The 14,588-nt window shown below is 35.3% G+C and overlaps 1 protein-coding gene across 1 annotated transcript; it reads right to left on the bottom strand.

The window, feature by feature from the left end:
* Positions 1–1,811: 1,811 nt before the first annotated feature.
* On the bottom strand, positions 1,812–13,876 carry LOC139964935 (carboxypeptidase B-like). Its single transcript, XM_071967022.1, has 10 exons — positions 13,787–13,876; positions 11,633–11,702; positions 10,382–10,591; positions 7,964–8,065; positions 6,618–6,725; positions 6,092–6,199; positions 5,619–5,706; positions 4,665–4,911; positions 3,957–4,036; positions 1,812–3,536 (listed from the first exon to the last, which is right to left on the bottom strand). Exons 1-10 carry the CDS (start codon positions 13,849–13,851, stop codon positions 3,343–3,345), a joined length of 1,272 nt encoding a protein of 423 aa, XP_071823123.1. The 5' UTR covers positions 13,852–13,876; the 3' UTR covers positions 1,812–3,342.
* Positions 13,877–14,588: the final 712 nt, after the last annotated feature.

The following is a 14,588-nucleotide window of genomic DNA, read 5'->3' as shown; positions in this document are numbered from 1 at the left end:
CCGTGTTGAAAGAAATAAACAAAAATATCAAATAGTTGAAGATTTGTACTCAGTAACTACTAATCCAGACTTGTGATACTCGATTCTGTACTCGTTCTTGAGTACATTTTTCCCACTCGAACTCGTGGGTTTGTATTTGGCGTTCACATTCAGCAAAACTTGAACTTTCGTACTCGACTTTTAAATTGTTCGTACAATGTCCCAAACACTTTATGAAATCTACTCTAGTATGACTCAAGTTATGGAATTAAATAATCTCTTTAGCATATCTGATGGTTTTTATTTACTTACTTTTACACATTCTCTTACACAGGCTCTCAAGTGTATAAGCAGTTTGCTAACATTTTTATTCTATTTTGGTGTTTATTAACGTTAGACTAGGACAGTGTACAGTAGAGGCTACCGTACTTATATAAATCGAAGAATAAAAAATTATTAATTACATGCACGAAATTATTATAGCGCCACATCTAATTTTTAAAATTCCAATGGGATCAAACATCAATATTAGTGTACAAAGTATGCCGCAAACGTTCCCTTAAACCTCAAGTTGAAACTTGGTAGGCGCATGAAGCCTGAGCATTGGATGCTGTGCCACCTTAGAGTATAAGGTTATACATCAGAGGTCCAAAGTCGTAATATCTATAAACAAATAGTGCATTGCAATTCCCTTAAACGATCAACTGATTGAGATAGTAGGTTGATTACATTGCTTTGTTGGTATGAGGTGGATATTCCACGAAATGATGCAGTAACGGTGTACTTATCACTGTGCTTACGGACTCACTCACTCTAAGGGGGTGGGGGAGGGGGGGCTTGGCAGGGCCCTGGTAGCGGCCTCATTATTTACTAATAAATATAAAACATATATAAAAGAAGATAATAAGAAACGGAAAATCTATGCAGTTCATTGCTGACACTGCATATAGTTACTGATATATCACAGTGAGATCATGTGTCGTAAAAGATGCCACATCTGAATTATTTAATACAGATGGGACTAAGGACTAACTTTTGCGTTTGTTTTCTTTTTCAGGTTTCCAGTTACATGTGGCACTTTCATGGCAACTGTTGTCGATAATGCTGCTTTATTTCTTCATTGCGAGTACTGAATTGTAATTAAAAGGTGGAAGGCCATTAATATTACGAGTACCGCATTCTAATCAAATGTGGAATACCATTACCACTACTGAGTTGTAATCAAAGGTGGAAGGCCATGACTTGAACATTTTCTGTTTTTTTTTTCTGTAGAGTGTTATGGTACTAGATATATCCGAAAAGATTTTATATGTAAGATAATAAAGATATAAAATACCGTTTACATATAATCAAAATATGAATATTTTTGGTACAGTAGTTCTCTTTATGGTATATATTTGGATATGTTTAAACAGAACTCTTTCTTCATATCTCGTGTAAGATTCTTTAAAACCTCTGTTGTTATTTTCGTTAACATTATTATAGAACGATTGCTCTTAATAAATACAGTTTTTTTTGTTGAAGTTTCATTGATATTAGCATTCCTATAGCCACCTGATTTCAATGGCGTCCGCAAGGAGGCGGGTGAAGGGGGACATGTCCTCCATCGCCATTTTTAGTCGGATGTCAGATCACTCCTCCGGGCCCAGGAGGACCTGGGACGCGAATACAGAGTTTGTGGGAGGTGGTACATTCCCATTCAAACACAGACAATAGTTTCCGCATAACATTGGCTTATTTGGTTTTTTGTTGTTGTTTTTTTTTTGGGGGGGGGGTTAGGGGTGGAGTCCAAATAATTTCACAGTAAACTTAATAATCCTGGCAATTTTTCTTTCCTCTTCTATACTTCACTCTACTTTCAGGTACATTTAAAATATTTTATTTACTTCCCCTCCAACTCCATAACACCGTACGTTTCCATTCGTTTATCGTCGATTATGTCAGCCGGTAGATGTCTGAATAACTAAATATATCATAGCAATTAGTAGGGGAAGAACCGGATGAAAAGAGGGCAGGGAATGAGAAAGGAAGGGTAAGACATAAGGAAGTTTTAAGGAGAACATAGGACGGGGGAAGGGAATTAGTTGAAGTGAGTTCAGAAAGGGAGATAGAGAGGGGGGGGGGGTGTTTAATTCCACTAATCCCTCCCCGTTAGATAGTTGGAAACCTCTTCATCGGGAACTTAACTTGCATTGAAAGCACAATAAAAATGAGGAAAATGCGATCCATGACCTTAACGTTTCCAGTCCTAAATGACAGTAACGCAGAATAAATTATTCACCAAAAAAATAAACACTTCATAACAGTTTATTCTTAAAAAAAAATGAACAATAACAATTACAACAAATCACGTACAATTTTGGAACGGTATAATTGAAAAAGACTTTTATCCGGTGGGCGGTTTCCTTTTCAACTGCGATGAACACAAATTAACTAAGATTAAGCCGCAAAATAAGCTCATATCGAATATCCAGGTTTTGGCACACAGTTCAGAGTTAGGACATGTCAGTTAGATCTACTTGGTTGACGTAAAAAACAACGACGCATAATCTAACTAGCCAATATGTTAATCAGACCAAAACAGTTGGACGACAACGCATGCGCGTTTGTGACAAACCATCGATAAAGATGACTTCTTATGACAGCTTTTAGTCAAAATTAAATGAAAATTAACAATAAACGTAAATATGAAAACGAAAGAAAAAAGAACCAGAGGAAGCTAGTAAGCTTTTCTAGTCCGGTCCTTTAACTGAGTTGGCCTTCATTACGTACACCACTAGATTATAAAAAACAAACATATGGATATGACTCTTTTGCATTTAGCTCGAAAATAAATAACAAATTATTGCTAGTTGTCTATGTCTCTTATTTTAATCCAGATACTGTACTCAATTCAAATACATGATGAGATACATTTCTTTAAATATTTCTTAAATAGATAAATATATGATCAACACTGGTAGGTATTTACAGTAACCGCAGCACCATCATTTGACGTACATGAGAAGACCGTTGGTATATATGTTAGTGGAATTGCAAGTATTGGTAGAATGGCGGAGATAGCTTGGAGTAGAACGAAATGCTACATTTTTTCCAATGAAGATTCCCTCCCCCCCCCCCCCCGACAAAGCCGACTGCGAGCTATTTATACTCACTGCTGAATTATATCATTAACATAACATAACATAACAATTAATATTTATATAGCGCTATTCCATCTAGATCATAGCGCTTTATCATTATGTTCCTATACCTTGCATTATATGCCTCCTAAATTCATTTATGCATCATAGTTTTCTTTATTTGTCATATCAATCCTATTATTGTGTGTTCTTAAGAGTATTCAATAGCATATGCTTATGATCATAGGTCATTGCCTATCTTTAAATATCTGACCATAGCTTCTGCACCAGCGAAGAATTCTTCAGCCGAGGGTTGAATCTGATCCGCGGGGAGAGCAAACCCGTACTGACCCCTGTCTCTCAACTCAAGAGCGTATGAATGTTTAATGCCTGCTACATCATAGGCCCAGTCCACTGACGAACCACTTGCCACATCTGGAACGCGAAAACAAAAACAAACACAAACATAGGTGTATTCCTTTTTCATCTTTCCTCTGATGTCCTCTAGATATGTGTGTATATTTCACCCAGTTCAAGCTACTACACATTACGATTGTTCAAATCAAGGGGTTAATTGGCAAAATCAAAGACTAAGCGACACTATCAAAGAAACAGGGTTTTTTTCATGTCTTTTGCTAGAAAAGATGCAATTTTTAAATAGTTTGGTGTTGCGCCACTGTATCAGTCACTGTGGTATCTACAAGCAGGATACACGCATCAACATGCCACCAAAAGATCAATCTGATACATTCCATAAATGTTTTTGAAACCTCATAAATAATGAACTTCTATTGGAACAATTGTACTGTGTTTAAAGTATAAACCGTACCGGCACGCATCATTCTCTTTACTTACATATCACATTAGCAATGCTGCCGTATTGGAACCATTTTCCATGGGTAGCACGGATAGCCTGGACGGCTGGAAGCACCATACTGTTGGGTGGGGAAGAAAAGAACGAATTGAATGAAAATTGGATATAATGAAATCAATATTGTTTGTACAAAATTCCAAGAACTGAGGATATAAGAGAAGAAAAGAGCGAGAGATAAAACAGAAGAGTTGGTAAGAGAAATGAAGAGGGTCTTTATTACAGACGAGCGGTCTGCAGTGTTTTCTTGGTGTTTGTTTTATCCGATTTTTTACGTTAGAGAATAGGCAGCCACTAATTGTGCCATCGAGACAATGAATATCATACAAATCACACGTTTCTTATGCTAAGTAATAAAGCTTGCTCTATTTGAGGGGTTTTTGTTGGAAAATTATTGCTACTACTTCACGTGATGAAAATGCATTTTCTTTTTGTTTTCATTGGTATTGCTTGTGATTTGACTAGTATAGGCCTTTATCTGTATACCTAAAGCACGTTAGTCTATTTCTTCCTTTAAATAGCAGCGGCATGACATGTATTTCCTGACATGTCACCACGTAACATCAAATGGTATACTCTTCAATTACTAAGTTTTCTCCTTTTGCATGCTAACAGTTATCCTTTATGAAAACGATACTGGGGGTCTCACATCATTTATCCCCCCCCTCTATCCCTTCCCTCAGCACCCTCACATATAATATGAAATAGATCCAGGAACATATTTCAAATTTCTTACTAAATCATCGTTATCTTCAGGTAGTTCGGTTGAATACCCATAAGGGTACATCCAGTACTGGCTGTAAGCATGGACGTCCATGAATATCTTTACTCGATCTTTGATAGAGAGAATGTGGTTCTGCAAGTTGGAGACTTTAATCTCAGAGGCTGGCTTGGTTCCCATGTAGGTATCTGAACAGGGGGAACTACTGGAGCCCCCAGCTTAAACACAAAACAAGAGGAAAATAAAATATAATCGTACATATCGTTTCCTAATAGATTGAAAAGAAGCATGCTCGAAGACATGCTGTGTCGCAGCCGTGAGGTAGGGAGGTAGGGGGTATGGGTTGTGTGTGGGGTGGTGTACCCCCATTCAAACTAAGGTTCCCCCTCACATACCACCACGTGGACGCAAAACTTCGCAAGTCACCTTTTTAAATTGTTGGTGCCTCAACTTAGAATTCTTGGCTGCAGGCTTGAAGAGAAGTATAGTATGGTTTGAGAAGGGGGCTTAATAAACCAGGAAGGGGGTGTCAGAGATTCTAAGATAGAGATTTCCTATAGAGTGAAATGGTGTGTTTTAGAGTAAATCTTTATTTACCTCTACCTTGAGGTAGCGTCTAAACTAATAATATATTATTCGACGTAAAGTGACAACATTGTTTGGAATGCTGGGTACAAATGGATTCAACAAAGTTTGTGTACAATATGTTCTTCAATTACAAGTAAATTTAAGTGTTATAAATAAAATAATAAGTAACATTATGTCAGGGCTACGAATGTTTCCAAATCGGATGTCAGATAGTCTGATAAAGTGACCAAATAAAAAGAAGCAGAAATTGACTCTAAAGAACTTTTAATAACCAATAAACGATGACACAAGCATACGTAGCGTCGATGTTGCTATGGTTACTTAATTTGATACTCACTTCCCCATTGACAATCAAAGTTCCTGTTAGGATCAGTTCCGTCGCATCTAAACGAGGAGGGAGATCTGGTCTTGCGCCACATTCTGTCCTAAAATTGTGTGAAAGAACAATATTCATAATGAATGTTTTTTCTGCTCACCTAATTATACCAATCCATAAAATAAATTAAACTTCAAAGACAAGACTAAAATATGGACCAAAATCACAATTGCGTGACAAAAGTATCCGCGCGTTCCACGAGGGACAATAAAGAAGAGGGGGGAGGTAGGGATGATATATATAGCCTTTCTGTCCTGGCATGTGATAATGGTATACATGTGTATAATGGTTGCCAATTTTTTGAAACTTAACATATAGCATAGATGGAGCAATTTTTGGTGTCCCAAAACCTAAGGCTGCAGTATGATTAACGTGCGGAAAAATTGAAATCGAAATAATCGTCCGTTGGAGCTTACAAATATCCATTCACTTACATTAGTCCACGTATATTCGTAGCCGTCTTGGTTGAATACTGGAACAATATGGAACTCCATGATATCTAGTAAATTATCTCTCTTTGATGAGTCATACTGCTCCACTAGCTAAGAGAAAGGGAAAAGGAAAATACAACTTATACCGAACATTATACAAAAGAAACCTGATATGAAAGTTGCACATATGTAATTACATTTTTAACTATGGTTTTCATGAATGAAGAAAAGAGCCTGTTGAATCCTAAAGTATAGGTAAGAAGTCTGTTTCTGGTTTAGACTTCGTCTGGATTGAACCGTGAAGAGGTACATGGAATCCAAAACGCGAAACAGCAGGGCCAACTCTGGCTGGTATACAATAACACGTAACTGCTGTTGAACTGACAATATTGTCTAAAAGTGTTAAGAGAGATAGTAAACATTTGAGATAAAACTGGGGGGAATGCACCGCATACGAGCAGCTGCCTACTCTCTAACATTACACCTAATTGAAAGACATAAAACAGGTGGAAAGAGGTTCTAAACTTACAAACTTGGCAGTGTACATCATAGTAGCTGGCGTAATCCATTCTCGCGCATGCGTACCACCAATGATGAAAAATACTGGCTTCGATTGATCAGACAAATCCGAGGAGAGCTAACAGAACGAATAAAGTAAACACAAAATGACTTAAAAATAGAGGAAATATGGGAAATTACGGCTACGTAATTTCAGAGAGTTTGCGGTGACTACTGTAACACATTGAAGGCTCGTAACGGGATGGAGATTCAAAGACAACGATGAGTCTACTTTCATGAAAATTTCAGCCAGTTTGGACAATTTCCTACTGCTATTACTACTCTATGCTGTCCTCCCATACCATGCTCCAAAACACTATTACTGACAGTACAAACAGTTCCTAACCTTTATCTGATAGAATCATGACATTCATACTGTCACAACGATTGCTTTGAAACGGGACATGAAAGTACAGAACATTGTCCTATTCGAGTGAAACCAACTCAATTTGTAATGTTGATCACCTCTTTCAAAGGTTTTTTCACTAACCGAAAATGAATAAAGTAAAAAAATAATGATTTAAAAATACGTAATTTCAGAGAATTTTCAAAAAAGTTTAAGAAAATATGATTTAAAAAAGATACTGTAAACATTGAAGTCTGGTCAGCCAAAAGGGATGTGACACAAGATGAGCGCACTAATAACATTTAATCACATTTTTGTTCCTTCGTTTATTATCATTTATCATCATGTAATCATAATTTGCTTATGATTTGTAATATAAATTCATCATTTTTTAAGTATGTTACACGAAACAACACCTTGCGAGTACATGTAAAGTAGGAAAACATGTTCAAGTAGGAAATGGAATTGAAATAAAAACCAAATTGAATAAATCAGGACACAAGGAAAGGGCGTGTCACAACTTCACAAAAGTAACGTAATATGTTTCCTTGATCTGCAAGTTCTTAAATAGTTGAACCATTCAATACTAATGATGGATTTGAATATAAAAAAAAACCTCATCGACATTTAGTCCGCTTATCATGACCAGCAGTTGGTTTTATCGACCAATAAAATGTCTGTAATCTTAATCCAGTTACATAGGCAACATAATCAGCGGGAAAGGTGGAGAAATCTCCAACCCCGAAAAGTCCAATGCCCGCTACCTTTTACGCCAGACGCAAATTGTCCTGACATCATTCACACAGTTATCTCAGATAAAAAAATCATGTTACATTGACTCGCTGCTTCAGTAAAAATAATTGTTTTCTCTTGTTGTGAATTTTTCCTTTTAGTATTTATATTCATTCTGTCCTAACGGCCATGAAATATGGATTACTTCTTGCTTTTAAATTTATTTAATTTCAATTTACCTTTATTTTGTTCACGGATCTTCCCTCATACGTCTTAGCAAATGCCTCTAATTCTGCAAATTCATTGTACTCAGCAACAAAATCCGTCATCCACGCGTTGATCTAACATATGCGATGAAAATAAAAATCAATCAAATCTTGTAAGCATGGATAATATGGCTTTACATGAAGTGCTAGGAAAAACAACAAATCCACAAAACATGGCTGCAACGTTTTACATTAGAGAACGAGCCAGTAGTTTAGAGAAATACACATTTAGGTACAGTAGTCAATGTTCATTGGGCGTAAAATCAGTACCAAAATATTTTCCTTCGTGCTATATGGTTCAGTGAAAACAGTTTGTTTTGTGATAATATTTCTTGTTCCTCTCAAATTATATTATAAAATATTCACAAATAATCATAATAATGGAATTTTCATCCTACGTTTACATTATCCATAAGGTTGATCACAACATATTTCTTTAAACCTACGGATTATTTTCGATAAACATTAATAAAATTTATAAAGAAAAACGTGACTGGTATTGTGTTTGTACAATCGCATTGACATATACCGGCAAATTTCTGTTCACATTGACGGAAAACGATCAATAAAACGGAGGGGAAAAAATACATTTACCGGTAAAACACATTGTCGAAAATAAGTGACATTTCTTCTCTTGTTAAAATAACAAAATCACATCACTGTATAGATAAATTAAATCAACCTGGATGTTTGTTTATACGCATCTTATCGTTAATCACGCATACATCATATATACAAGCAAGTGATATTTCAGACAGTCTAACAAAAGAACAGAATCAAAAGCAGACATAACAAAGTGAGTATAGATTTCGCAGAATTGGGTATTTTCTACCATTTGTATATGTTTGCTGAAACAAAGCGTATCAATATGACACACTATCTGTTTTAATTTTTCCTCAAATAATATATTCCTTCTTTTTTAACAGAGAATTTATGATTTGGTATTCCATTAAAAATACTTGCGCATTGGATTCAAAATTACTTAATGTGACGTTAGTTTAATATCCTTTATCCTTACCTGAGAAATATCAATAGAAGATATATCATTAATATTTTAGTTAGTAAAAAAAGAGAACAGCAAATATTTACATATTAAAATTCCTGATGTATGTTACGCATCGCTTTGCGCTTAGTATATGGCGAAAGTAGATCATATTGATTTCACTTACATTTTTTGTGGGGGTTATGTTGTTTGAAGTTGTTACTACAGAATATTGAAAACAAGTATCAGGAATTGTTTAAACTGATGTTTTAATTTTTATATTTTAGCTATCAATGATAACAACAAAGATTTTGTCCAGCCTGGTATTTGACCTGATAATCATAAAGAAATATATGCTTAGTTACCTTCTACTTCGTCATTTTATATCAAGACAAGATCATGAAATAAACCAAGGTTGTACATGTAGGTAAGCTTAGCTTTATCTTACGTTCATTCCAAAATTTAATTAATTAATTTTATTATTACATATCAGATCAAATTGCCATTTTCTTCATTATACTCTTCTTGTTTTTACGAAAGGTTGCACATTATATAGCCAGGACAACTAAAGCCTTATTTTAACATCAAGTTGACATGTTACGCTAACGTGACGTCAAATTGTCAAGTTTCTGCGTTACGTCAATAATACTCGACATTTGTCAAGTTGACAAATTACTCGACAACATATTTTCGACGTATTGTCGTTTTGTATAACACGTACGGTAAGTCTACAATTCGTCTGTCCCTTAAGGACTACCGTAGTAAAGTGAACCAACAAGTAAATGAATATCGCAGTGGTAATCAATATTAGGTAAACGTCTGCACTAGATTCAATTAAATCACCATGGCAACAATGTGAACACAAAGCAATGAACAACATGTAAACCTGCTGCCTTCAAAATTGTCCATTTAAGTGGCCATGGTAACATATCTAGCAAGTTTTAAGCCATCGAAATATAATTTCTTTAAAATGAGAACGCAATAATAAGCATCAAAACAATAAAAATATATAATAATAAAAACAATAAAATAACAATGACTCCTTACGTCATCCAAATTATGATAACTGTCGTAGTCAAAAATTGTCCGTTTAAGTGGCCATGGTAACATATCTAGCAAGTTTTAAGCCATCGGAATATAATTTCTTTAAAATGAGAACGCAATAATAAGCATCAAAACAATAAAAATATATAATAATAAAAACAATAAAATAACAATGACTCCTTACGTCATCCAAATTATGATAACTGTCGTAGTCAAAAATTGTCCGTTTAAGTGGCCATGGTAGCATATCTAGCAAGTTTTAAGCCATCGAAATATAATTTCTTTAAAATGAGAACGCAATAATAAGCATCAAAACAATAAAAATATATAATAATAAAAACAATAAAATAACAATGACTCCTTACGTCATCCAAATTATGATAACTGTCGTAGTCAAAGGAAGCGGATGTAGAGGGTATCTTTTGGAGGTCAAATAGAGGTTGTACGTCATCAATCATCGTCATGACGTCATAGCCACGTTCCTCCAACTCTGATGCTAACCAAGGATGGTCTTCGGCTGACACCATAATATCAGCGGTTGAACCAACCTCTCTGGATTCTTGCCAGAAGTCAAACTTGAAAATGAGAGAAACTTATCGATAAACCAACAGAAATAGTGATCATTTTTGATAAACAGAAGATAAAATGTGTATTCGAGAATTGTTATGCTATGTGCTTAGAGTGAACACTTCTTCCATTATTAAATGTAGTAAAGTAAACATCTAAAGTCAATTAATAGAACAACAAAACACGAAAAATACAGTCAATACTCAAAAAAATGTGTCTTCAGGTTGAAGAAGAAGCTTAAAATAGAAAACGCAATACACATGACATTAAGTTACAGTTAAAACTCATGCAAAAGTAAAAATGTTCATAGGTCCAAGTCATATCTAAAAAAATCATAGAAAGAAACTCCAAATACCAGACGCCGACAATCAATATCCAAAGAAGGACGGGGGGTAGGGGGAGGGGTTGAACAACCGCTTCGTGTATATTAAGCCCTAGCCAGCAAGTACTCAAAAACCCATAAAATTATTACAACTGAACAATAGGCAGAAATGTGTACTTTTCAAAGTTTATGAAATGAAGTTATGGTACCGTGAATGAAGATATACAGTGCCCGTGTCAGGTCTATGCAGGCAAGCAGCTAGCCCCCTTTGAACATGTTTTCACAAAACATAAGCCTGTTATAAACTTAGTTTGATCATAACAAGTACGGCATACGCAGTGGTTGGACTTTTAGCACGCCTCGCACAAATGATTTTCTTCCACGTTACCGATGTTTTCTTATATAGGTTGTATAATGTCTTTATGTAGTACATGTAGTACAACTCCCCCAACACCATCCTCCCATACCCTTGGACAAATCCAGGATCTGCCATAGGTAATAAAGAAAGTTACAACCAGAACGAACATTTAACAATTACGTTACAGATTAATATAACCTATAGAATGTAGGATTCTTAACCTCCAAACCTGACCCCCACCCCCTATACTGCCGTAACTCACACACACACTACACAAACCACCCTCTTCAGTTTCCTTATCAGCATTGTTTGGGCAAGAATAGTCTGTTGTTGGTACTGTACAATTACTAACAGGTATACTTTACTTACCTCTCCTGCTAAGCCATGGAGATTATGAAGTGCCGATTCTTCTCGTGGGATAACGCGAATGACTTTGTGTCTGCAATAAAAGTTAAACGTGTATATGCATGTATGTGTGTGTGTATATATATATATATATATATATATATATATATATATATATATATATATAAATATATATATATATATATATATATATTTATATATATATATATATATATATATATATATATATATATTTATATTTATTTATATATACAACTTAAACCTTTTGTCCCATATAAAATTTTTGCTTCGGATAATATTTTAAGGGTTGCATGTTCAATCATACTAACATTAATGCTGTATGTTGTATGTTAGTATGTAGGGTTCGACTAAAGTTTCTCATCTGGCAAATTTCATGCTAAAAGCAGCTGCCTTTAAGGCGCTTAATTCCGTCGGTGCTGAAATTAACTTAAAATCTACATTGTATAAGCTGATTTCCTTATAATTATTATCTTAACTATTTTTTAACTTTGATATTTCACAAGGTGTTCTTGCTGTTCAATGATGTTATTTACAGTCATTGGCACTTACAGCGTTGCAGTGAATCTTTAGAGACTGTTTCAGCCCGCAATGTAAGCTATGCAAATGATATTCAAAGAGCGATTGCAGATGTTTCCATCCGTCTATTTGCTGATGATATCGAACACACAAAAACTAAAAAGGTTACATGTTAGGCGGGTATTCATACGTATATCTCATATTGTTACACAAATAATGTTTTATTTTAACTTACTATAGAACGGCAAAGAAACACACACTTAAATCATCGAACACATCAAGTGTATAGCATTGCATATACAACTATGTTTCATCTGCTTTTCGAAGCTGCTTTTAGGAAAAGTGTAAGTTTATCTATTTGATGCGTTCATCGATATATAATTGTAAAATAATCAAACACGCAAAGTATGTATGAGTACACGTATGTGAAATAGATTTTTGAAGCATACACGGGAAAAGTTTTTACGGGAGATTTATGAACAGTAGATAAGTGATAGGATTTATTCATTATATGATCGCATTCAGCTTCAATTAGGCCTTATTGCTTATAAACAGTAAAGATGGGTACGCATTCCAAAGTTCTGAGCAGGTTTCTAAAATTGTGATTTTTTAATAAGTTTCACCTGTTCTAATTTGACGGTTACTTGGTTTACAGTTTAATTGTTTTTATTGTAATTATTTGGGTTGTTAACCGGCTTTTGAAAACCAGAGATTTGTTTGCTTCTCCTACGGATTTTTCTGTTCGGCGGACTTTCCTGATTTCACCAGACTTCCCAATCTCCTCAATGTTTGTGAGTAACTGGGATTTGCATTTAACCCCGCAAAAAGTATTCCCCCCCCCCCCCTCCCGTCACCCAAGAATATAAACAAATCAAAATAATATGAGACTCATCCACATTTGATCATTGATTTCATGCAATTTTGTTGGTATACAGTATGCAAATGTAGCATATCGCAATTTTTTGAAGTATTTATGTTCAAGGTTTAACATTTTTATGATTTTTCCACTGCAATTGGCAATATTATTGCACTAAAATGGGATCCCCACTTTGAAGACCATGGCCTTAAGTAGAAGGAACCATTTTCTCGGATTTTGGTTAAGTCGCCTTGACAACTCGGTATATTGAACTGATTTTTTACCATAGCAGTGGCGAAATGATATACGTGCCCTTCTATTGTTCACCGATACGTACCCCTTCCCCCTCGATAATGTATCTTACTAGCAACAACAGCCAGAAACGTATTTAGTCAGTAGGGCTTGCCTATAAAAGGGGCTATAAACAGGGAGAACCTGAAAATAATTCAAGTTGTTGCTAAGAAACATATATTTTCAGAATATGATTTTGCCAACGTGCAAATATTGCACACTACTGACACTACTTCCATAGTCCAATAGACTATTGAACTATGGATAAAAATATATTTATGCTACAAATATGAATGTTCCTTTTACATATTTATAACGTTTTTACAGTCTAGAATAATTTAGATATCACCTTATTCCACTGAGTAGCCGTTAAGCAAAACATGGGACACAATTATATATTTTTTCAAGTGAGTTTGTTAATAACTCATACAATCAAAACATACGTTACAAACATGAAGTTTTGAAATTCTTACCCTGAATAATCCTTTGCGGCTGCAAAACTCGTCAGGACAGCGACGAGGAAGGTGACGAGAAACATCCTAAATCAGTTGTAGATGACAATTAATGTCAATATCGTTCCTTCAAATTGGATATAAGCTGTTTTATAGTACTCATGGGATGTGATAACCATTGCGCTTGCGTCTAACTTTAAATCACATGGTGTCGTGTGCAAAGAAAGACGTGGTCTTAACGTAATGTTGTACCGCAGTGGCAACATGTAGAAAACGGTCATTAAAATAATGAACCGTGAAAGTGAAATCAATATATTGCAATGTTGTGTAAATACTTGACATATGTTCTTTTTTCAACACAGCTATATCGAGACAGATATGTGATTTTTTTTCTTCATTTGTCTTCATTGTTTTAATGTGCATAAACCGCGCAATTATGAAAATGTTGTGGCAATTGTGATAACAACGAGCAAAAAAAAGACGTAAGGTGTCCTTAAGTTAATATCATAGATCCAGCAGCGTACTCATCGGTGGTGAAGGGGGGGGGGGAGGTCAGCCCCGAGAACCAGTCTTTGGGGGTCGCCACATGTTCATGATATAATCAGTTAAAGTCTTTGTAAAAGATAGCACCATTTTCCATCAAATCCATCTTACATAAACAAAATGTCTCAAACGAGAAGGGGGCATCCCTCTTCTTACCCCCTCCCCAGGACGGCATCCCCTGCATGGGGTGACAAGGAAGCAAACGCCGGGTCGCCATCTATACTAGGTATACCCCACATGCATAACCAATATTGGTATTACGAGATAGCGAGAGTTGTCA

Source organism: Apostichopus japonicus, chromosome 23 (assembly GCF_037975245.1).
Source record: "Apostichopus japonicus isolate 1M-3 chromosome 23, ASM3797524v1, whole genome shotgun sequence".
Lineage (NCBI taxonomy): Eukaryota > Metazoa > Echinodermata > Holothuroidea > Aspidochirotida > Stichopodidae > Apostichopus > Apostichopus japonicus.
Note: the sequence above shows the minus strand (reverse complement) of the source record. Positions and strands in the feature narration are given on the sequence as shown.

What these genes read in the sequence shown, in the direction of transcription:
- LOC139964935 (XM_071967022.1), bottom strand. Translation starts at nt 13,851, where the DNA reads ATGTTTCTCGTCACCTTCCTCGTCGCTGTCCTGACGAGTTTTGCAGCC. An exon ending in GTTATCATAATTTGGATGAC is followed by an intron (nt 8,066 to 10,381) that starts GTAAGGAGTCAT and finishes CGCATATGTTAG; the next exon opens with ATCAACGCGTGGATGACGGA. An exon ending in GATCCGTGAACAAAATAAAG is followed by an intron (nt 6,726 to 7,963) that starts GTAAATTGAAAT and finishes TCGTTCTGTTAG; the next exon opens with CTCTCCTCGGATTTGTCTGA.